At 36.7% G+C, this 22,998-nt stretch overlaps 1 protein-coding gene across 1 annotated transcript; it reads right to left on the reverse strand.

Annotated features, from left to right (window-relative positions):
• Positions 1 to 228: 228 nt before the first annotated feature.
• On the reverse strand, positions 229 to 21,046 carry LOC144855801 (uncharacterized). Its single transcript, XM_078713740.1, has 2 exons — positions 20,613 to 21,046; positions 229 to 4,927 (listed from the first exon to the last, which is right to left on the reverse strand). Exons 1-2 carry the CDS (start codon positions 20,754 to 20,756, stop codon positions 2,204 to 2,206), a joined length of 2,868 nt encoding a protein of 955 aa, XP_078569866.1. The 5' UTR covers positions 20,757 to 21,046; the 3' UTR covers positions 229 to 2,203.
• Positions 21,047 to 22,998: the final 1,952 nt, after the last annotated feature.

Genomic DNA, 22,998 nt, shown 5'->3' on the forward strand with positions numbered 1-22,998 from the left:
ATAAAAACGGAGTATTTGCCAAAACTAGACCCTTGCGGCGATCGCGGTTCTTAGCCTTGCAGGGATCGCGGTTCTTAGCCTTGCGGGGATCGCGGTTCTTACCCTTGCGGGGTTCGCGGTTCTTACCCTTGCGGGGATCGCGGTTCTTACTCGCAAACATGTTAATGACAAAAGTAGGCTACACTACACGTGCATTGAAAGCCAAGGAAAGAAAAAAAGAAAGAACAGAAACTGAACCACACAAAGTTCATGCAATTACAATATTTATTTAGTGTAACGTAATGATATAAGACGTAACAACCATGTCAGATGAATCACAATCTACATACCAATCTACTGGCCATTATCCATGCAAAAACGTCATCAATTAAAACAACTGTTTTTAGATATACAGACGATCGTTAATAATAACCACAAAACATGGGTCGTCATATCGCATATGAGGTGCAGTTTGGGACATAAATAAATAGCTATAAAAAAGCATTCAGAGAAGGCACAATTTTCATTTTATTTCGCGAAATAACGATGTCCCAAATGGTGCCCCGTATCACTTACGGAACATCGCTACTCACTGTTACGAAGATATATTTCTGACATTATTTTTGTATTTATATTACTTTTTAATGGTAATAAAAATACTATATTGTTTTCTTCAATAAATACAATAATATTGTACATTTATTAAGCACCCACAAAACAAATCGTTAGTATGTGTGACGTGTACGTACCGAATTACGTCACATTATCGCCGTAACACTAGAGCACCATCTTGCGCATTAAAATATTCAGTTATGTTAATTATTCATAATTTTTGAATTATTTATTATTACTTATTTGATTGTATCCACGCAAGTTATTTTCACAGCAATAGACTGCAGTTGAAGTTATTTTACTAAAGACATTAAAACCACCTTTTGACGGCACTCGTCTTAGATGCATTGAGAGAGTAACATAAGTTATCAATTACCAAAAACTCAGATAAAAAAATAAGTATGGATTTTCTCGTATGGTGGCGGGTACATCGTGTCCTATGTTCTGGATCCCCATAGTACCGTATTTCTATCAACGTTTTTGTGGTTAGAGTCACTATTTTGTTGTATTATTATAACTGCACTATAAAACAAATTAAACTACTGTATACATATTTAAAATAGTGAAACTGACTGTTATTTAGTCTAATAACAGAAAGTATACTACGTTCATCTTTTGATTTTTGTTCTATAAAATCTCCTAAAAAATCGGATTGGATACCGGTAAAACATTGCACATAAAATAAAACATCATTTCAATGAGAATCTAACCAATGCTTTCAATCATAGAATAAGAAACATTCTACTGTTCTACTGCCGGTTGGCCTATTGCACAATAAAACGGGAAAATGATTTGTAAAGACCTTTGACCTTGGAAAATTCAACCTTTGACCGGGGAAATTCAACCTTTGACATTCATACTTTTAACATGGATAGAATTTATTGAATTCACTTCACCGGAGTGTGGTAATTGGTATTTCTTTTTCAAAACGCGCGACACGCAGACCTACGCACTTGTCGAGTCGAAAAGTCATTCTGAATCAGAAGGACTTAGACTTCATAGAAGCCGTGAGGTTGCTAACGTCGCCAATGCTTTCTCTTTTCAACATATTCTCCTTGTAGCCTCTCTCCCTCCCGCTCACAGAGTATCTTTACATTGTACATAATTTCATACTAGACGGTTATTGGGCTTTAATTTAAACTAGCATAAATAACTTTCTTTCTTCCACATAACCACACCCCTGCAAGAATGTGAATTCAAATGTAGCCTTTTATTTTTCTGATTCTCAACAAGGGAGTAAGGTTGAAATATTTTTATTTTTATCGAGCATTATATAATTCAAATATATAAATCGATTTGTATTTTATAATATTTTATTTATAATAAAGCATTTGCGAAAATGATAAAATAGTATGCTTTATACATAATACAGTCAGCATTATACATTTGTTATCATCCACAATCATTATAGTTTATATTGGCTGTTTTTTATTAGTTTATAATTATGTATTCATCTACACCTATTAAGCAAGACGATTAGTCCACTCATACGTCTGCTGAAACAATCTCCAAGTGTGGTACCGTAACATCCGGCCCATGTCACCTTCTTCACAATTAATACTGTGTTCACTTCATTTCAACTTTCCAATAATTACAACACATTTTCTCTTATTCACGTAGAATCTTGTCTAGTGTTAATTATTCTATATTTCGTGGTAGATTTAGCCTGTTGCATGCGAACTGTGCCACCACCGCCGCTGACGCTTTTCAGTTGAAACCGTGGAGTTTGTCCTGCAGTTTGGATCGGAATCACCGTAATACGCTGTTGTCCAGTTTGCGTATCCATTTGGTGGTTTTTAACAACGATTCTTGGTGCCGATGACTGGTTACTGTAACTCTCGCTTGGCGTTACTGTTATGTACCTCTGTCCTGGTTGAACTGGGGCGTCTGAGCCGTTGACATACGTCGTGATTGAGCTTGTTGACATCTTCCGAACGGGTACTTTGGTGTCATTCATCCTTGATGGAACTGAAACTCTACGATGCATATTAGCAGCTTGTGGTGGAAAGATATTTTGATTGTGAGTAGATGTCGGTGAGACGGGCACTTGAGCAACCCGCTGGATCGGTATTACACGTGTCTGTTGAGGTATATGTGGCGCCACACGTTCCTGTTGCGTTGGTGTGTATGGTGAAATCTTTCGTTGGGGTTGAGCCACCTGTGTTTTTGTTGTACCGTGGTTTATGATATTCTGTGGCACAACGATATGGACCTCGTCTCCTAGCTCTATACTTTGCTTAGTTTGCGGCACAACAAGTCGCATATCATCGGACACAGCCTTTTTGGAACCCTTTTCGTTGTGTTTATGACAACTTGGGCAAACTTTAACATCAGCAGATTTTGTGTTTTTGCCATTTGGATTGATCTTCAACGTAACAACAAGACCATTTCCTCGTAATTTAACGGTTTTATATCCGTCTTTATCGGTTTCTGTTGTCTGCCCAATGATTACTTCACCAGATTCCGGATTAAATTCCATCGTTTTTGGATCATTCTTTTCCTTTTTGTTCATATGAATAACAGCTCTGGAGACAGCCCGTTTGCTACCTTTAGGAATACTTGAATGACCGGTATTAAGTGCAGCTTTCTGCAGTCGTTGAATCCGTTTTTGTAGCTCTGGCTTTGTCTGCTTACCAGATGCGTTCACTACAAGTTTTGGTTGCCACATATTTTGCAGCTCTTTGAACTTTTTCTTAGCAGCAACTTTGTCTCTTTTCTCGTAGTCAACATCTGGCGTCTCATCACCTGGTTGTATAGTGTCTTTAGAAGCCACTGGTCGTGGCAATGATGACTTTCCACCAGAAAGTTTTGTAGCGATATTTCCTTTTGATTCGTTATTCTTTTTGTTTGTCTTCTTAGAATGTTTATCGACCGATGGAACAGACAAGAGTTTCCCCTGATCTGCACATTTCTTTTCTTTAGTTTTTGTTTGTTTCAATGTACTTTTTGGCGAGACGTGGTTTTGGTTTAAGTCTTTCTCAAACACCTGTTTCAGTGCATTTGATACTTTCTTGGATGCTTCCAGTTTCTTTTGCAACGCTCTAGATTCAGATGTAGATTTTAAAGTGCTACTATCATCACTTTCTTCCTGAACTTTATTTTCAATCATTTTGATCTTATCTTTTATACTGTCTCTTCTTCCTTTTGCACCGAGGTTCTCACGTAGAGCAGTTCCAGATGTCTTGGCATCTGAACTTTCAAACTGAGCTTTAAGTTTGTCCATCATTGCATTTCCAATAGATTCTTTTCGTTTAAGCGGACGTTTGGTTCTTTGCTCAGCTTCTTTCTGTATTTCCTTTTCAAACAGCTTTCTCTTGTCTGATATGTTTACAGAGTTCAATGAGGAATCGCTTTTTACGCTCAGGTCAGCTTCGTTGTCACTTTTATTACCATTTTCAACTAGGCCTATGTGAATGTCCTGTTCAAGTGATATGCTATCCTTTGAAAGCTTCCTCATTTGTGTTCTTTTACTGATTTCTTCCTTGCAATTCTCAAGTTCTACGGTAAGTTCCTTTACTTTGTCTTCTAATGATTTGTCATCGCTTTCATTCTCAGAAGGCACACTCACAACATTTCCATGCGAATCATAATGTTTTGGACTTTCACATCCAAGTGGACTAAGACGTTTCTGCAGTGACGTTTCACTGTCTCTATCAGAAAACTCTTTAGTCACGCCATGAGGTGTTAATAAATTATCCATATTATCTTTGCATATATCTTCTTCTTCGCTGGACGAATTGCCATCCCCAGGGTTGTAAAATGGACTATGACGTTCGTGTAATGGCATGGTATTCCTTTTAATAGGTTCCTCGTAGTCGCTACATGAACTACTAGAGGTGTCGTCTGCCCGAGATCTGTCTTCAAAATAATACCGCTTGCTCGGGGTTACAGACCCAAAAGAGCTCCGTGACATACAGCAAGAACACTGGTCATTATCACATTCAGAATCTGAATCTGATTTGACGTCAGAAGATTGTCTTTTAATACGATGTGTTAGTCGTTTTCTTTTTTCGTTGCAAGTATCCGAAGCGTCACGTGACATCTGGTTATATCCATGTTTCTTTCTCTGCCCTGAGCTGGTTGTACTATCAGTGTCTAGGTCACTGAAATCTTCTAACTCGTCCTCTGTGTCCATGGCATCATCTGCTGAAAACGATCTATCATATGATCCAATTCCAGTGGTGTCACTTATTCTGGAATTGGGAGATGACAGCTCTTCTTCGTCTATCTCAATCTCAACGTCACTGATCTCTCCAGCTTCTTTCATCTCTTGAAATGTTCTGTACATAGACGCCATTTGTCGAGAAAGACTGTTACCAGAATCTTCTAAACCCGTCTGAAACAAAAGAAAAAAGATACATTAAAGTAAACATATCTCAACAAGAACAAGCGTAAAGCTCAGTCTACACTGTCAACAAAAAGTGTATGTGCCCAAATATGGTAGTGATATTCCCACATATGGTAGTGATATGTCCATATATGGGCACATCACATTTTTTTGTCACTAAAGTTTGATAGTGTAGACAGAACTTTATAATTTTATTACTAAGCTTTTGCCAACTTACTTAATACAAACACATTTGAAGAATGTCTCTTCTTCTTTCTCTACAACCTCGTTGAAACAAGGTCATACTTTAGTGTAGGTCATATTTATTAAAACAACCGTCACTCGACAATCTATTTTAAACTGTGGGAAAGGTCTTCAGCCTACCACCCCTTGCTTTCTTAACAGAAACTTTGTGACCCGTAGCAACTATAGGTGGCAGTATTTGACATACATAATACTTCTCATTTCCTCACGGAGCGGGAAGATTATTATCTTTACTGTATATCTCCACTGGGCCTACTACCTATGTGAATAGTACATATACCCAGGTTTACAATGATTCTCTATGTAACCCTGGGCCGAATTCCAACGTGTATCAAGTGTGGTCCAAAGAGGGTTTGTAGATAATTATTTGATGATAATTTGATCGTGGCAAAGTACTTCTTATATTTATGCAAGATATTTATACAAGATTTTATAACATATATTTTGTTAACACGAGCTTTAAATCGTCAATCAAAGCATATCTGCTATTATATACGAATCTAGCGTTATCAACAGAGTGTACTTCGACTCCGTCTCTCGCATAGTGGTAAAGATCGTTTCCACGTATTATTTCTACTAATAATAGAATCATACCTAGGTCGTCTAATAAAATAAACAAAAAGGTATTTAACAAAATCAGACAGTGCATTTTAAATCATATATAGTACTGTAATTGCTTTCTGATTTGTGAGACAAAGACAAGGTGTATTGACGTCATAATGACCTATTGTAATATTCAATTTTATATATCCACCTGTTTGAGGTATGTTGTTAAACCAACGGGAGAGCAATTTATACACATCACGCTTTTAAACGAATACATGCTTATCGTGGATGTACTATAGTTTATGATAGACTATAAAAAATGGAATGGAATAATGGGATTGATGATTGATTCAGCGTTCACGGATTGATTGACATGTGTCACAAACTAGAACGTATCACTGGTGGGTTGCGTGAAAAGGGTAAAGCTTGTTTTCAACTACGACGCAACGCAAGTGCGTAAACGTAACGTAAATATTTTGACCAATCACGGCGGGATATAGTTCATCATCCATCGCGTCAAATTACTTGCGCTGAGTTCTCGTAGGAACCATGATGAAGCTTGGTTCTCACTAGGACGAAACGCAAACATGTAAGCGTAAAGCCGATTTTCCACTAGGCGAATTTGTTCGCGCGAATCGAAAGCGCCAGCTTGTACGCATGCGTATTCATGTTTACATCTTCCAAATCCTTCTCTACGCATGCGTATTAGCTAACGCCTTCGATTCGCGCGAACAAATTCGCCTAGTGGAAAATCGGCTTAACGCAATAATCCATTGGTTGTGATTGGTCAGATTACTTGCGTTGAGCTTACGTTCTTCCTGGGTTGCGTTCATAGTGTGGGAACCAAGATTTGGCAGGTATGAGCAGGAGGGGTAAAATGGCATAAGATCTTGCATCAGAACAGAAACATTCGACAAATTGTAAAGCTCTGTCTTCACTATAAAAACTATAGTGTGAAGTGCCCAAATATGGTAGTATTATTATGATATCACATTTTTTTGTCACATAAAGCTTTAGAGAAGGCCTAAATTCATATGTTCTAAAAAACAGTCTGTCCAAACTGAACATTGAAAGCAGCCTGGGTAAAAAAAAATCATTGAATCTTAAAACGTGAATATATTCATTCATGTTAAGAGATCAACATTCATGATTGTTAGCCGATGACTAAATTAATATAAGACGAATGTAATATGGACTGACAGCGTGTCAACTAGTGTTAATATTGTGTTACATTCTACATACAAGAGTACTGTGTTAAACATATTCATTAGGGAATGCTGACAAATCTCCTAAGAATGCCATACGTCACCCTTCAATTTAGTGGTTAACGATGTCCCGTCATGCAATTTTTCCTCACTGCTGGAGTGACACGCCAAAAGTGTTATAATACGAGAAAGAAAATAAATAAAGATATGTTACAATACTGGAACAGGTGTATCAGATTTGGTTTGATAAATAATTGTTATAAGAAACTCTTAAATTTCAGGTCAATTGAAAATTGTGTAATGAATGAGTGAGGTAAAATCTTATTACGAGCTCGATCGTGATAAACTGTTTTTTTATTACGTTTTACACCGTGTTAGTACGTCCGCGCGTCCTGCGATCAGGGTTGTAATTTAGACAGTTTACGCATGTTCAATTAAAATCAACGATGTATGTACGTAAACACATGTGATGTTGTATTACCAAATATTCCTATTCTACTTCGGAAATATAACCGTACCGAGACTCGGCTGAAATGATTATGTAACAGTTTACGATTTCGGTTATCTGTCAGTGGTGGATTCAGAATTTTGAAATAGGGTGTGGTTACGGGACAGGGCCTAAAATATTGAAGAGAAGGCACACACTACCCATACTTTTGTAAAAATAAATTTTAACAAAGATGCATTCAAAGTACTTTTGCATTATTAAATGAAGACTTCATTTAAAACAAATACTGCAATAGGCCTACTTCGTGAACCATGTGTCGCCAAGGGTTGGCTTGCGATATATCAAATGTGTAATAACCACACCACTGGGATTCATTATGCAATAACCACTGTCGTATGCCTAGGTATAAATTACGATCCACCTACTTTCAGCTTCAATATATTTTACACTAAACGAACGGACACCGGTATTTCTTTATTAAAAAGTACAAGATTTAAACCTTTCGATTGTACAGTGTGTAATAAAACTAACCCAACATCGCATAAATCTATGTAATTTATAGTGTTGTCCACCAAAAGTACCAAACTAGAACTAAACTGGGTTCCAAACTAGTTATTCCATCGCCAATGTTGCATGGGTATAGGCTACGTCTAGTCTATCAAATATTATGTCGTCTTAAACTTTAAACGAAAAGTATATCCTATCGCCCCACATTCTATTGAAACTTAATTAATATTGCGTTAGGCTCACTGAGTTCTTAATACCAGAAGGATCTATAGTATATAATTGTCTATTTACACAGTGTACTGTAGTGATTCACAAGATCAAGCTTCTGAAAATGTCATATGGTTTTGCGTTTCAAAATTCATAATGGATAACATATTCGGAGAATCTTAAGTAAAAGGTTACGAAACCTACCAAGATTACCAAATACAGGAGGAAGAATTTAAAATATGGAATGAATCACAAATTAAACAATCATCTTTTAATTAAAATTTTTATTTTTCATTTTGTAAGAGAAAGTTCATTTAACGGATGATGCATCTTTAATTACTAATGAGTTTCTAGAAACAGCTGTTGCAATGCACTGTGGGATTTGTTTATATTTGTAAAGCCATAAACGAAGGACGAAGGAAATAGAACGGTGGAAAGCATCGGTAATAAAGACAACATTTCTACAAATAACATGTTGATATAACAGCTGGTATACCGCAGAAACTTGCACTAAACTCCGACACAATACATAATACCAGTAGGCCTAGCCCACAGCAGAAAGTAGGGACAAACTTTCAATTGTTTTTATTTCTATGGAATCAACTTCAACTTTCCTTTCAAAAAATCGTCTTCTGAAATTCAAATAACACTTTTGATTGGCCCAAAAGTTAAGCCATTTTCTGATTTATGATGACCTCATTGTATAATTAATTCCGAGCCCATTTTCGTCGTAACATGACCTCATTTGCATAATTCCGAGCCCATTTTCGTCGTAACATGACCTCATTTGCATAATTCCAAGGCATCGGGTCGTCGTAACATCGAACTTTCCCCATGTACCGTACCATGTACAGATGTAGTTTGACAAATTTGTTGAGTTGTCGAAGAGTTTTTCGAACATTTCCGCAAAGTGCCTTTGCATGGGGCATTTTGAAGTATAAATAAAAAGGGAAATCTATATTATTTATACCATTTAAGTTATAATTCAGCTGCTAAAAACAATGTAATTGGTGCGATTGGGAGTAATTGAACTGTGTTTGTTAGCCCTGCGGCACGTTTGCAGAAAAATGCAAAATATTAACTTTTAGGTTTACAAAGAGCACGGTGTCAAGTGCTAGGCCTATACCGATGGGAACAGCTAATTTCGTTTTGTCCACTTCTTGGTAAAAATTGTAACTCACTAATGTTTACAGATAAGATAATTAAATTTGTGCAGGGCAGCAAAATAGTTATTTTAAAAAATTGCTCCGAGGGAAACTAGACCAAACTTAAGTAGAGTGGATCGTCCAATCAGAAACACAATTGCTCCTTCTGGGTTCGGTACTATTAAAATACATTGACTAGGCCTACTATCACATCTTACCAACTCTATACCTTTTAAATATTAAAGCCCACTAGGAGGTGACGAAAGGGCGTATGCGTGACGCAATCACGAGCTAGTGAACGTTTGCGTTTCTCACGGTTCTTAAAATTACTGCGGTAATTAACTTTTCCCATTCTAAACTAATTAACACTACTAATCAATATGATTATGAGACATGTGTAAACCGTCTTTATAAAAAATGTACCTAAAGCAGATTTATCTTAAAGTAGGCCACCTTTAACACACGGTCCACGGGTGTGATCTTTAACATCTTGTTGCATTTTATAGCATACTTGATAGGTTAATTAAAGTCGGGATTGATGATAGGATTGGCTCGAACATTAACGTTTTTCATTTTAAATATAGGTCAGCTTGAACTACTGTACAATAATATCAATTTTGCTCCAAATCTGTCGGCAATTGCCGTACAAAGGGTTTACGTATGAACGTCAGGGCCAAGACATGTAGGCCTATGCCCTTATTACTCCATAGCTGCTGCTGCTGTACTACTACTATCGGTCGGAATTTGGCATGCGAATCACAGTATAGTCGTCACAACCTTCATTATAATTGTACGCATGCGTAGTTTGCTACTCTCTATGGCACAATTACAAATAGCGCAACACGATTGACGAACCGCCGACAAACTGGCAAAATAATAAATAGATAGATGTTGTAGAAAGATGTAATTTTGGTGTTCAAATATTGTGACTGCGCATGACTACTACAGATTTTCTAAGTTTTTCCCTGCCTTATTTAATGTCATTTGCTGTTAACTTGTTGTTTTTGTCTGCACCAGAAGGAGAGTACTCACATAGTGACTTTGTCATTTTCCTACAATCCGCCAGACTGGTGTCAGTTTTGTTAGTGTTTGTATTTTTGATTGTATTATATGTCTTCTGGAAAATAAATGAATTGAATTGAATTTGATGTTGACGGTTATAGAGTATTCGGCTTGTTATGTTGTGGTATACACAGCAAGACATTAATTAGCAAAGTAAACTACAGTGTGACGTAACTACGATAGAAATAGTCTGCTGTTATGAAAACATTCGTATCATGTGACTACCTAAGGTCGTGATATTTTATCAAAGCAGCTGGCTATACATTAATTCTCCGCGCGACATCTTCTTCTGTCATGTCATTAATACTATTAGTATTACACATATCGCATACAACGAGGAAAAGCTTTGTATCTATGTTAATATACAGTAAGATGTATTGTCCAACCAAAGATGATCATGAATAAAATCACGTCTGAAATTAAAAGAAACCAAAAATCCATTGCCTAGAGCCAGACATGGGCATCCGGTTGACTAGGTATTTTATCTTCTTTAAATTACAGTAAATTACAAATAATTTTTCGATCAAATTTTGCAGAAAGTCTGTTATGTGACATTAAATTGGCCTAAATAAAAAATTGTTTTGAGGGGGGCATATATCTCTTGGCGAATAGTCATTTATTCCCAAAATGATCAGCACACCATACAATAACTGTTATATGACATTAAATTTGCCTATACAACAATAAACAACACTTGTTTTAAAGGGGGACATTATCTATTGTAAGTTATATGACTATGGCGGGCCGAATAGTCATTTATTCAAAAACAAATTATCAGCACGCCATACACAATGCGTACATTCACCTTGTTGTGGTATGTTATTAACTCATCTCGCTTACGTCATAAGCGAATTTTACCTGCTAAAGATACCAACCATTTTTTCAACCACAAACATATATTTGAAGGACATACAAGTTGCCTATAAATAAACACCAACTGTAAAAATAATCTTGTTCTCGCCATTTTTATCAGTAATGCGTGTTTTATGAATTGACCGGAACGGTAGTTTAGTTCAATAAACCTATCGTCAATGTGACACGTGCGAGTACCACTCCAAAATTCAACGGAAGTATTGTAATATAGCCGGGGAAATTGAACAACACAAATTCTTGAGAATTAAACTTATATTAGGCCTATGGGCCTATAAATGTACGGTACCGAAATATATAATGACCATACCTCCCAAAAAGAAAATCAGAAAGAAAGTTTGAAAATATTGGCATTGCCGATAAATTATCATGGAATATATGAATTCATCAGACACACTTCGACACACGCGTCAACTTTGTGTCCAAACACATCAACTGTGTGTCCAAACGCGTCAACCTCTTTTCGGGGTGAAAGAAAATCAATCAGTTTCATTTTTTATCCGAAATAAAATGCATGAACCCTCAACAAAGTACAGCCAAGGCTATCAGTGAAGGGGACTGTCCCAGAACCAAATATGGCAATTCTGCAGCCCTTTTAGTTTTGTGGTAGTCAGGGGTATATGTCTCTCATTAAAATACTTGAGTTTATTTTTGTTTTGTTTGGAAAGGTTGGCGCTACTAATGTCCCCTGGTATCTCTTGCGGTTGGCAGTATAATATGTCAAAAGTAATCCTCGCTTAATATTTTCTACTTAAAAATATCCAAAATGAGAATTTAAATGATATTCTATTTTGGTATAGGTATTACACAGCTGGGCATATGACATTGCAGTGATTTGACATGAAGTTGTTGTCATGGGCGTCGCCAGACAATTGAAAGGGAATCAAAATCGCGTCATGTTACAATGTTCGTAACGCTAAAACCGAACGAGATTCTATACACTTTCATAAGATTGTTTCCACTACGCGTCGCAAGTAATTTGACCAATAATCACGACGGCGACGCAATGGACCATCCGAACTGATTGGTCAACTTACTTGCGTCGTGACTACGCCGTTACGCTGCAAGTGAGAAAAAAGCTTTAAAATATTAATATGACTCCAATTTGTCACGAAAATCCGTTTCGTTCAACCGCACTAGCAGACAATGTTTAGTATATCTGTAATTATAGGTAGAGTCTAGACGAGATTTTGTTTTTTTTAAGACAGAAAAAAGTACTCCACACATGCAATGATAGCATGCGGAGAGGCCTACAGTATACTAAACCTAACACCATAGGTGTGTACAGGCCATAGCAAGTGGGTCTAGACCTTTCACAGGTGGATTCTCTTGTATTTCCGCAGGTGTATTCTAAATGCACGTAATCAATGAATTGAAGGTTTGATTTTACGGCCTTTGTTTAATAGAGAAATTGGATATCTTTTATAAATGAATTTATGAAAAAAAAACACAACAACGCGTCAAACACCTGAATATTTCGATTTTGGAAAATTATAGTCAATTAAAACAATTTTTTGTCTGTTCTAACTGAATTAAATTGTCGGACACGGTGTGGTTTTCAATAGATCAGTTTTCAATGTATGTATATCGGTAATCGGGCCGGTCGTAATTTTAGTGACCTAATACACAGTTACCGTACCGTAATAGCCTTTACCTTATAAACCGTACTGTGTATGCAAAATGTTAATACGGTATTCTACGCAGTTCGAATGACGTCATGCGTTAGCGCGCCATGTTATATCCAAAATACCTTTTTTAGTGTTCATCCGGGTTTCTGTTTCATTACAGTTTCCGATCGAACCGAGTCTTTACGGTCTCTAATTAGAGTCCCCATTAATTTAATAGTTTATCAGTATATTTCATGACAAATTTAGAGTATTAAAAATAAGCCGATTTTGCAAATCTATTGAAGTTAGAGCTACGGAGAGATATCACATTCATGTTTGATAGGTGATTTAATTGAAAGAACATATCTATAACAGGGTTCATTACAAGAAGACATGGAAAGTCACGCCCGTGCCCCATAAGTCATCAGATAAAAATTATCTAAATAAAATCAAATCCCTGCAGTAATAACGAATGTAGAGCAACGATAAATCACGCGACTAGGCCTAACCATAGAGATATTAACATAGTGAACTATAATATCGCTATGGTCTAACTGAACTATAGACAAAGAGGGGAGACAGTAGCCTAATCAGACGATTTTAAAAAGAAAAGGTGCAGTAAATGAATAAATAGGCCTAGAATTATTTTCATCTACCTAGGTAGGCCTAAATCTAGTATTTCTTTAGTTGCTTACGTTTGCACTTTCCCCTTTTTGTGGAAAAATAACCCCTACCTTGCATGATTGTGTGGAGGTGGAACAGAGATTGTGTTTTTACTTCGGGACGGCGAGTGACCCTTATTCAGGCGAACCCACTAATAAGGTTATACTTGACCAACTCATAATCGGGGGACACCCTATATTACGGAGAGAACCATATTTTACGGGGGAACTTTGTCGTTTGTTGTTAAAACTCTATTTAAACATCCATTTCAAAATCCTAGCTGTAATAAACAGTCTAACAGTGAATATATTCATTATTCCACTTTACAATTCACAATAACCACTACAGTATATACAAGCAGTCTTCAAGTTCCGGTCGTAACCAGCAGACGGTAAGAAATTAACACAAGATATCAAAATGTCTACCAATTATTTACAAAATGGAAGTATGGGATCCACACGTCAGTGCACAAGAAAACAAACCGTTCTCATACCGGATTGCCTTCAAACGAGACAACAGGACATACGAAATGAAATACATTCCGTTTTGGTGTTTGCTTTATGTGTCACTTCAAAGTACGTTTGGTCGTCGGCAACTTACAGACCTTTCTCAAAATCAAATCCACATGTATACCATTTAAAAATAAATTTGTAGGAATTTTGTCAGCTTCAAAATGATACACATTTTGCCGGACACTTTTAAAGATTTAAATTATTTATTGTCGCATAGAATGTATTTGACATTTGTTTTCCCGAGCTTAGAAAAATACAAACACACAAATACATAAAACATAACATCTTTTAAAAACATCTATTTAAAAATAGACTTGACCCATGTCTGTAGATATTGTCTAATTTTTGTCTAAAAATACAATGTGAGTATTTTATATTATACGTATGAAACGCTATAGGCCTATGTGCCAAAACACTTATCTTTACTAATTACGGGCTAAACCTAGTCTACATACAACAACCTTTTTGAAAAATGTACATTAGGCCTAAAGCTAAGCATAACTCAGTGGATTTGTCATCCTGACACCATTGAAATAATGCAAATCCAAGACGTTATTGTCGAATTCTACCAGGTCTATTTACATACAATACACCTACATTATTATTACACAGCTATCTATCCTTTGCAACGAAATTTGACACACGTATATGAAATATAACTCGGTTACGATTTATATATTATATTGTGTATTGGTCAACCGAGATTGGCCATCGTGGTGCAAAAATGCAGAACTTAATACAGTTATTTTAAACAGTAGATATACTGTGTTTCAAAATTAATCTGGCACAAAGGTTGAAATTTGTTCTATTTAGAGTTTATTCCTGGAAATATTATATCGACATTGAGATAGGATACCACCTTTGGCGTTTCATAAATAAATATCATTTTAAAATAACGTGGAATGGGGGGAAAGAACAGATGACTGTATATAGGCCTCCTATATTAGAAGAACTACCACTTGCACACCCCCCCCCCCCCCCCCACCCCTCATACAGCAAACAAAGCTTTAAACCCAGATAGTAATCATATTTGTCTCTTTCCGTATACACTAGTGCTAAAGCTTGGTTCATATTAGGACGCAAGGACGACGAAAATTTGGAGAATCCATCGCTGTGTGGTTAAAATTCTTCCGCCGTCGTTACGTCCTAATGTGAACCAAGCTATAAATATAAGCATAGTTTGGAAATGTTCAACTTAGAAATATTGCGTACGTTCGAATTTAATTGATGACGTGTTCAGTAGTAAGAAACCAGGATGTACCAGTAGGGCCTTACAACGAAATCACGAAACCAAAACAAAACATCCAAAAACAACATTCCTAATTGTCAACTTGCAAGGTTACCACAGAATGTTCACATCACGTGCAAATCTAAATATAGTAAAATCATGCTATTTTTAGGCCGACACCCCAAAGCGCAAAAAGGCACACGTACGCGTAAGGTGATCCGGCAGTACGAGACCGCTAATCATCTTCATGACACCCTAAGCGTGACGTCGTGTCAAGAAAAACATGCCACCGATATCAAAATACGATCTGGTTTGGGGTCAAATCGGAAGGTGATGCCCGGCACGTCAATACTGTTTTCCGCGTACACGTTTTAACAAGATAACAATTGGACTGGGCTAGCTGGAGATAATGGACATCAAGGCTATTGTAAAATATGTGCTATCATAACATTTCTCTACTAAACGTATTCAAACCATAAGTAACCCCTCCTTCTTCACGATATCCATAACTGAGGGAAGACTTTCTTGTTTTAACAATACGGTCGAACACTATTCAGGGCCCGGGACACCCCAACAAAGTTTTCCCCTGCATTTGAAGGTACTCCGTGCTGTACATACAATAAATAATGGCGAATGGCATACAATTTTATTGGCCCTTTGATATTAAATTATTTGTTAAATAGTTCAGCAATTATTTCCATCATCACTAACATAAAATGCGAGACCCTTTTCCCGGAAACTTAGGTTGACCAGGGATGATGGGTGAAATTACAAATACACTCTTCCCTGGGTTGACCTGGTGTGTGACCTGAAAGTCCATATGCCTGTCAACATTAGTCATTTGTTTAGCAGCAGACGATCACAGAATGGATTGCATGCATGTCTTGGGACATACCTCGTGTCGGTTTAATTATGTCCCTTTTACTCAATCAACACCATCTAAACTTACAATTGTCGAGCGAAACTACAGAAAAATGTTGTTTACCGATCGCAGACTTTCGACCAATGGTTGACATACCGAGACGACACCATGGTAACAATAATCGACTACCCGGGGGTTGACCACTTTGACTGGATGACGTCAACAAACAAATACGAAACCAATAACAACAGCTATTGTTGAATATTAACAATAGTAGTAGCACTACTAGAATAAACGCAGGTGAGGGTGAAAAATTCAAATGTAGAATTGAGCGTATCGTGATTATATTTGGAACGTGACGTCATCTGTAGAGTGTTGAATAATTAGCTGATGTTGATAAATATTAATGTGAAATTTGTTGAAGCCGTCAGCACAGCAAAATATATTTTATTTAATTTTCATACGCACTTATTGCGTTGATAATGAACTTAATGCGTTGACAATGAACTTACTGCGTTTGATAAATATATTCAACATTAATATTTATCTCTTTAGGTTGAACATACATCAACCTTCAACACTTCTGAACCAAGGCTTTCTCGCCTGATTGATGCGGGTTGTGGAGATCATTTATCGAAAGTCTACCTTGGACTTCGTAACAAACAAGAACATTAACTCATCATGTTGCGAACATTCTTTTTAGTAATACCACATTTTTTATGTCAATGTCATCTGAAAGAATGTTGCAACATTGTGAATGAGTTTATGTTATATTTGCCAACAAACAAACAAACCGAATGACGTGTGAATAGAATGTGACACTTCAATTTTGGATAAAGAGATTTCACTTTCTTAAAAATGTATTTGCTCTGTAAATGTAAACATGCGGAACGCACAAAACGACACGTATATTTCTACCAAAAAAATTAAATAAGTATGAAACGTCCAAATCACAAAGTTAATTAAGTTGATTGTTGTTAACTATTGTAGAATATTGGTATAGCGTTTCATAGCTGTCGGCTAACTCCAACAATACGATTGGAAGTGACAAACGATTACCGTAAGTGTACAACACTTGAATCGGTAAATAAATGATACAAATGAGGTAACACGTCCTGACAAATGATGATATAGCAAGATGGATTATAACAAGAGGAGGTCAAGATTATTTTGACGCCATCTTGAAGATTTACGATGACGTGTCCATGAGTACGCTATCTGTGTCATTTCTAGCATATGTCACACTTCCGTCGAATCCCCTTCAAAATTGACCATATGTGTAGTACATTATTTTGATTGCCCAAATGAAGGAAACCTAACAAGATGCTAAGCTCCGGAGATCAAAGTGTTTACCTGTGGCCGCGGAGAATATGCACATAGCACTGTATTGTTGGTATTTGTCGCGGCCAGAAACAAGATCAAAGGACTGTTGCTTGATTACCTTGCTTAAATTACTATATGTCCGTGTCAATATCATACTATACCGTTTCAGACACATAAATGGTCTAATGGGCTATATAGATAATAACGGTAAGGATTTGTTACGTCACCCAAGAGCCATGTGGGTGTGTGTTTGTTTACAAAATAAAATGGGCTTGACGTCATCAATACTATATAACGTTGTTGTTTTTAAATTAACCTCAATTATAATTTATTCACTCCGAATTATTTTAAACGTGACTTTATAATGGAAAGGTAGGTGAACAAAGCTACTGTACATAGAAACTAAAACCTTAACTTGTTTTATTTTGATTTTTTTTCTATCTTCCCTGCATATGCAGCTCTTTGATTTATACTGAAAATAGTACATGGATATACATACAGTAATGGGCATAAATTATAATGACGATACAGTAATCGGGTTTGCCCCTATACATCTTATGATTCCTCTCTACCAAAGAGATTGCAATTGAAGTCTACAACCCAATATTCAACTAAAATTTATTTAGTTTGGGGTATACGGTATGTGACCAACCCTACACACGTGTTGCAAATTCCTGCACGAATTATGACAGATTTCGTGTGGTTTTACGGCAATGAAAAACAAGGTACCAATGCACTGTTCTTGAACTAAATACGGCCAAATTGGGGATTTCTTTTGTACCATAAAAAAGTACATAAGATATTAACACAATAGTAAGTTCACTTTGGCGACAGTGATACGCTGTCCCCAAAAGGATTAACAAAAAAAGATGCATAAGGTATTTCAAGTATTGTAAAGTTTATTAGGGACCGGTAGATATTTATCAAAAGAATATTAAATAGCGTATTAATAGTAGCCTATCGTACTACAAAGCAGATGCAGAAATATAGATTAAAACCAATGAAATAATACTAATAGTAGCCTATAGTACAATACATAAGTAGAAATATAGATTAAAACCGATGGAATGATAACAGACCAGGCCTACAGCAAATATAATTTATTGAGGTACACGTCTCTCAATAATCTGAGAACACTATTTTCAAAAGGGTTATTTGAACACAATACTTTAAAGCCTTGTCTACACTATCAAACTTTATGTGACCAAAAAAATGTGATGTGATATAAAATATTGGCGCTAAAATGATCTTTACTTGAAAAACTTTAGGCCTATTTGAAATAATATTAAATAATCACATTTACAGCTGTACCGTATTATTAGATAGATTCGTAGGTTTAAATTGAACAATCCAGGCAATCAAACGACATTTAAACCGCTAAAATTGTTGTTGATTATGAGGCTTAATAAGTCAATTAGTTTGAAACCACTGTGGATAATGCGTAAATCAGGTGTATTATGGACGATCCGAAATACACGAGCTTTGTTGGGGTCTGTTGCTACTGAGCTGTTTCAATTAAAGGATTGTAACGTAAAGTGAAGCCACATATTAATTTGTCGCAAGGAAATTACAGGAATGAACCGTGGTACGAATACTATGCCAGGGTCTGTCTGTCTCTGACTAAACTCAAACACACACCAACACAAAACACGTGCATTGCAAATAAGTGGGGGTTTACCGATTAAGGAGTGTTCAAAATAAACAAAATGTGATGTCTCACTCAGGCGACGCATGTATCAAGGGGTAACGAACGAAAAACGCGACCAAGACCACTGTACGTGTGAAAACACAAGTACGCGCGCATATTTCACAGACTGTACACACACAGCCTCAACAAATTAATGATGACATTGAACAGTCTTGCTTTTCGTCACACATCGTTACAACGCGTTGCTAATTAAACTAATTACACGATGGTTGATTAATGTGAATGCTATGTGATGCATCGATGCTTTATCAACAAACATTGCGAAAGACACGTCAATGTATGGCGCGCCAAGCTGTCATTTATTCAAGCACTAGAGATAACTAAGCTATCTTTATTTCCGAATAAATGACAGCTTGGCGCGCCATATCAATAGGTGTCTGACTTCTTGCTTAGACTTATTGCTTTGGGCATTAGAATTCATAGAAATAGTACAGTAGTACATCATCCATGGTTCAAGCAACCGCAAAGAAATATATGAAAATATCAATATTAGTCAATGCGGTTACAATATTAGCACTAGTGACGTCACACAACATTATAGATTATGTAATCGTTTGTATACATTGCAGTTTTACATCAGAGTGATTGAAGACTGGAACCTAAAACGTTACAAAATTAACTACCGAAAACGTCCTTCCGATTGCTACCACATTTTGACCCCATGTAAATGAGTTACCGTATACTTGGAGTAACACTACGATCAGTAAATTGAATTAACTAAAGTTTGTAGCCGTTTCTGTCGCTCTAGTATCGTTACACACAAAATGTTTGTAGCTACAGAAAATGTTTGTAGGTATATCAAATTCAATTACTTTACATAACTGGATTGCTAAAAGCTATAATTAATCTTTTGCGTAAATGGCTATGTCTACTGACCATTGCAAATATAAAACTACTGACATATACATATACAGGCATCCATGGGGCATCCTTGTTTCCTTATCTATGGGCCTATAGTTCCCTTTCTACCTGATATTGAGCCAAATAAAGTATCCTGTCGTTTTATAAAAAGAGCTCCATTGATATCGGATTACCACAAGGAAATCAAAAATAAGAAGCCCTATTGTAATAAATAATAACAAGATCGCGTTCATAAAATATGAAATGCAGGTTTTCTGAGACTTTTGGTAGGCAAAATGAAATATAGAGAACGTAAAATACTATCTACCCAACTCAAAGAAATGTAACCGTACAGAAACCACTCCTCCCTCACTTTCTTCTCCGCGTACGCCTAATCAATAATAAAGTTATAGATTTGCTTTGCTATATGTCAAAGGGAAACATTAAACAAGGCACGTAGATGGTTAACCTCACTGGCACTGTACTAAATTGTAGGCAGATTGTTTTACCGACATCACGGTTAAGTTTTCAATGGTAAAATCTTAGTGAGGCGAGTACATTAAATAGGGCCTACTAATAGGAGGAAGAGGAAGAACAAGTATTTTTACATACGATAGGTGAGAGGAGGGTACGACCCAAACGGTCTTGAGTAGGCCTACTTAACTACAAATAAAAACGAAAAATAAACTTTACTTACCAATTGATCTTTCAGTATTTTTAAGTTCCAGTTCATCTTTTTAGTGTGGAATTTGAGTTTATTAAGAGCTTCTGACGAGTCCTCTTCATCTTTAGCAGCAGCAGGAGGGGGGACCAAAAGCTGCGTCTCCTCACCTGACGTCATAATGCACAGTTTAAAATGTTAACACCGAAAGAAAAACGCGTAAAATGAGTTGTTTTCAAGCAATACTAATATTCCTTTACACGATCGATACGTTTTGTATAAAATAAAATAATCCAAGACACAGATACAGCACAGTTGACGTTTGGTGTCGACTTATAACGCGTTTAAGACCTTGCCTTTTGAGGACTTGGCAACTACTGGATGAATAGCGTGTGTATGGCTCACTAGTGTTTCTTGAAATATGACGCGGAAATCAGGCCGATATATTACCGGTGAATATTTTGAATGCCTGTGTAGCGCTACAGCAACAGCACGGTTGGTTGGCTGCCAGTTAATATCCACGCCTACAATTTCTTCCGCTCGTGACCTTACGTTCCCCACTTTTATGTTTGGCATTTTGAGGGTAAATTGTTCGGATTAATAAATAATAGAAATCCATTTAGGAGGGCATATCAATAAATTTCTTTCAACTTTAATTGATTACTTAAATACTATTGTATTTCAATTAGTGATATAATGAAGCAATAATTCAGTTTTTAACATTTTTAATGAGTACATAATTGACCTACGTGGCGAATATATAGAATTTTTAACCAGCGCGTTAAAACGTTGATAAAATGGTACGACTTTTGTACGCGCCAGGACACACGCGTTACTTTTGTACGCGCCAGGACACACGCATTAATTTTGTACGCGCCTGTACGCAGGCGTTACTTTTGTACGCGTCAGGACGCAGCGTTACTTTTGTACGCGCAATGACTCAGGCGTTCCTTTTGTACGCGCCAGGACGCAGGCGTTACTTTTGTATACGCCAGGACGCAGACGCTACTTTTGTACGCGCCAGGACACACGCGTTACTTGTGTACGCGCCAAGACGCACGCGTTAACTTTGTGTTACGTGGTGCTTTAGTTTTATCACTACACATGTAGAGGTGACAATCATTTCGTTAAAAAATATAATATTGATATCAAGCGCAATGATGCGAATCTTTTGTGACAACAATAGCAAATCATTCCATTTATGGATAGCGCAATTTTCTCACGGTTTAGTGTTTTTGCTTCAGTTGGTCTTGATACACCTCAGTAAAAATCTAGGGTACCCCAAACTTAACGCGCAATAGGCCTACATCGATTGTTTTTATCCGGCCACCGAATTGAAATTCCGGGCTTAGGCCTATAGTTTGAGGGCAGATTTATGATTCTTGAGAAACTGGTCATGGGTATACTTATGGGTTTCATTTATAAAATAATATAATATTGAGAGATTATCAAATAGAATATTGCCCTTACGACTGGCGCAACGTTGATAAAAGTCTACGTATGCGTGAAGTAATGTAATGTAATGCACCGCGCGCGTTAAAAATTCACAATAGGACTAAATTCGGTTCATGTGCACCAACAAGGGTTTATTATTGTTTCGAACAATTTGCACATAGGCGTATTGCGTGCATGTATTGCACCTCATGGGTGTCATTAAACTCTCTACTAAAATACCCACATGTGCTAGAAACGGAAACGATCAATTTAAATTACGAATTACGTTGTCATCACTTAAGCCTGTACAAGTAGCGGCACTATCAGCTTAATCAGGAAAGCGAGTAGCGTAGGAAACAGCTTTTTCCCGGCTGTTTTCCATGATGATGAGTCAAGATAAATAACGGTCTAGACTCTACGATATTATAATATAAACTGTTTGTGTTTGTTTATTATATCGGTGGTTTTTTTTTTTTTTTTTGGAAAAACCAATAGTGGGTGTTTCCGTATACCTTTAACATAGGCACGTGCTACGCACAACTTATGTCCTATACAACACAAGTAGATGTGTATATATGCACTTTACACGTCATAACAAGTGTATTTACACTCCTAATCAGAAATTATATTTCACTATGGGCAGCATTTAGGGCCCATACGCTTCCCATATATACTTTTAAAAAGTTCTGCACAATCATATTGAACGAACGACCGTTATAAAACTATAAATGTAAACGATTTAGCACAAACGACCGCATAAATTGCGAAAACAATGGAAAACGCATTACACAGATATTTTTACATGAGATATTTAAGCAAATCAAGGCGGTACCCTTGATTGAAGATTACCGAACTTGTTCACTGATTATCTGTGGTTTTGGGACCACCGGAGTTGTGACGTGTTTACCTTGTGTCATGTACATGTCATGTTAATGACAATCAATATGTCATTTGAACCCTAGGAAGTGCGTTACCGGTACCTTTTTTA

Source organism: Antedon bifida, chromosome 11 (assembly GCF_963402885.1).
Source record: "Antedon bifida chromosome 11, ecAntBifi1.1, whole genome shotgun sequence".
Lineage (NCBI taxonomy): Eukaryota > Metazoa > Echinodermata > Crinoidea > Comatulida > Antedonidae > Antedon > Antedon bifida.